Source organism: Gavialis gangeticus, unplaced genomic scaffold, assembly GCF_001723915.1.
Source record: "Gavialis gangeticus isolate Ggan-Ray unplaced genomic scaffold, GavGan_comp1, whole genome shotgun sequence".
Classification (NCBI taxonomy): Eukaryota; Metazoa; Chordata; order Crocodylia; family Gavialidae; genus Gavialis; species Gavialis gangeticus.
Window position 1 is genome coordinate 18,992,458 of NW_017729016.1, and position 2,569 is coordinate 18,995,026.

At 43.1% G+C, this 2,569-nt stretch overlaps 1 protein-coding gene across 1 annotated transcript in view; it reads left to right on the forward strand.

Annotated features, from left to right (window-relative positions):
- The window catches only part of SDK1 (sidekick cell adhesion molecule 1), a 551,260-nt gene that overhangs the window by 443,134 nt on the left and 105,557 nt on the right, over window positions 1-2,569 (forward strand). Inside the window, exon 29 of the mRNA XM_019512615.1 lies at window positions 86-280. Within this exon, the coding sequence (XP_019368160.1) occupies window positions 86-280 (195 nt within the window). The remainder of the gene's footprint in view (window positions 1-85; window positions 281-2,569) is intronic.

The following is a 2,569-nucleotide window of genomic DNA, read 5'->3' on the forward strand; positions in this document are numbered from 1 at the left end:
TCCCCCCCGCCACTAAAAGATTGAAAAACAAACCTAAGCCTCCCTCTCTCCCTTTGCTATTCCACATTTGTTGCCATGAATTTAGGATATCAAATCGCTTATCGCCTGGCAAACAGCAGCCCCAACAAGTTCACCACAGTGGAAGTTGGCTCAACAGTCCGGCAGTTCACTGCTACAGACCTCAACCCAGAATCAGCATACATCTTCCGGACTTCTGCCAAGACCAGACAGGGCTGGGGGGAGCCCCTGGAAGCTACAGTGATCACTACGGAAAAGAGAGGTAGGTAATGCTTGCAGCTATAATAGCGTCGTGTCTTCACCAGCGCAGTGAGTATAATGGAGCGTGTGGGTATGTCTACACCCTCTCCTGAATGAGACCCTGTGGAAAAATAAGCCCCTCCATTTGTGACTGCCCTGTGGATGTCCAGACCCACAAATTCATGGAGCACACAGCTTGACATGACCTGAGGCTGAGCATGATGTTGGGATATAGTCAAGGCCACGCTGAGCCATCTACTTCATAGATTTACATTGCACCTACCTGCACAGTGCGTATGAGTAGAAGGGCTCATTTCTTGGCAGCAGACACAAATCTCATTCAGGAGGCAATAGAGCCACCCCCTGTAATGCACAGCTCTCTCAGTCTGTTGTTCTGTGGGAATACAGGAAACCAGTACTGACCATATGCAACCTCCTACACTCCTATCTTTGCATTCAGGTCTCGCCTTCTCTTCTGAAACATTACAGTCTCAGGAAAGAAGGGTAATGAATTAACTGTACTGATTAGCAGAGACACATGAGAACAGACATTTGTAGGCTTCTTCTACTAACCTCTACCCTGCAGCTCAGTCCTGCCCTAAAAATTTCCTTTATTCCATCCTGTGGTTCTCATGTGTTCTGCCAGGGCACCTGTAACTTAACCATCCAGATCCTGTTCTGGCACATGTCTTAACAAAATGATTAACTGTTTTCCAAACTCAGAGTTGTCTTTTATATACCTGTGCAAGCTAATTGGAAAAAATGCATGGTTGCAGAGGTGTAACTGAATCCAGGTAGTTATGTATGTAGGCGAGAGATTCTCCCAAAATATTGTAGAAATAAGGCATATCAAAATCTGGTCTATATAATCTGTTAGTGGCATTTGTGCACAAGCAAGAAAGAGCCCAGTTTGACTTTCATATTCTAGATTGGGACTGCAAAGATGACAGCCAGGAAAACAGCTTTTCTGCTTGTATCCTAAGAAGAATTTGATTCAGACCAAGAGGGCATGTCTACACGAGATGCTACTCTGCAGTAGCATTGGCAGACACTAACCATGATATGACGCTACCGAGCAGTAGTAACGAGCTACTGCACAGTGTCTCGTTGCTACTGTACAGTAGTGGCTGGAAAAAAATGTATAGGGAAGCTACTGCACAATAATGCTGGCTACTGCATAGTCATTTAGTATTTGGTTATGCAAGTACTAAATGACAGTGCAGTAACAACTACGCAGTCCATCACTCGTGTAGACACAGCCAGAGACTATCAGTGGTGGAATTGCTAGCACCATAATCTTGTAAACCATGCTTCATGTAGAGGCAACAGCAACTTTTGGCTCAATCGGTAACACTCATGGCAGTGCCTAAGAGTGTGAGTTCAGCTTCTTCAGTTGGACTTGCTCTCACCTGGCATGTTAGTGCAAGAGTAGCATCTTTTGCACTTATGTTTATTTTTTTTAGTTGATAAAATATGATTATCTAACAGTCTCTGAATTTGAATTCTTCCCAGGCCTTCAGGTATCACTTGAGACAAGAAAAGGGCTCCCCCGTTGCTCTCTCTCTTGCTGTTTAACTCAGTGACTGCCTTGTTAACAATAATCACAAGCTGGAGAACCACAGACTGCTTTTCCTCTGTTCGCTATGATTTGGTCTGTCCAGCGTGGGTTAGTGCTCCCTTGGCATGGGCAGATCTAGGATTTTGAAAAGTGGGGTGCACATGGTGAGGTTTTTCATCACATACAATACAACACACACTTTTCTCCAGGTAAAAAGAAACTAGAAGCTTTACTAATGTGCTAAGGGATTAGGGCTATATTATTCAGTGTAAGATTGAAGAAAAAACAAATATAATTTTATTGGAATGTGCATTAAGTTGCTCTATCATACATTAAGTATAAAAAACAGAATAGGCAAAAATAATCAAAAGATGCTGTCTCTTTAGTTCTATAGTCCTTAAAATTAAATGTACATCTCTTTCAGAATCATAAAACAAAATCAAGCCTTCTTGGGCATCTTGACACTGCATCTAATGCTTCACTGAAAGTTTTTTCCACAGTTAAGCTGATGTTTTTAGCTAGAGTCAAAAGCAGTCTGCAGGGTTGTAAAATGGGAGCTACATTACCAGGAGCACCTAACAGGCACTGTAATTGCAGAAGAAAGAATGGCTCAACTGGTGGAACATTAGGCCTCTTAGAGGAGAGACAGTCATTAACACCTGTGGAATGAAGAGTTTAGAAGGAATCTAGTGGATTACAATGAGCTATGAAGTCAAGTGCTCTGGGTCAAGATTCAGGGGGGGCAGGGGGAGA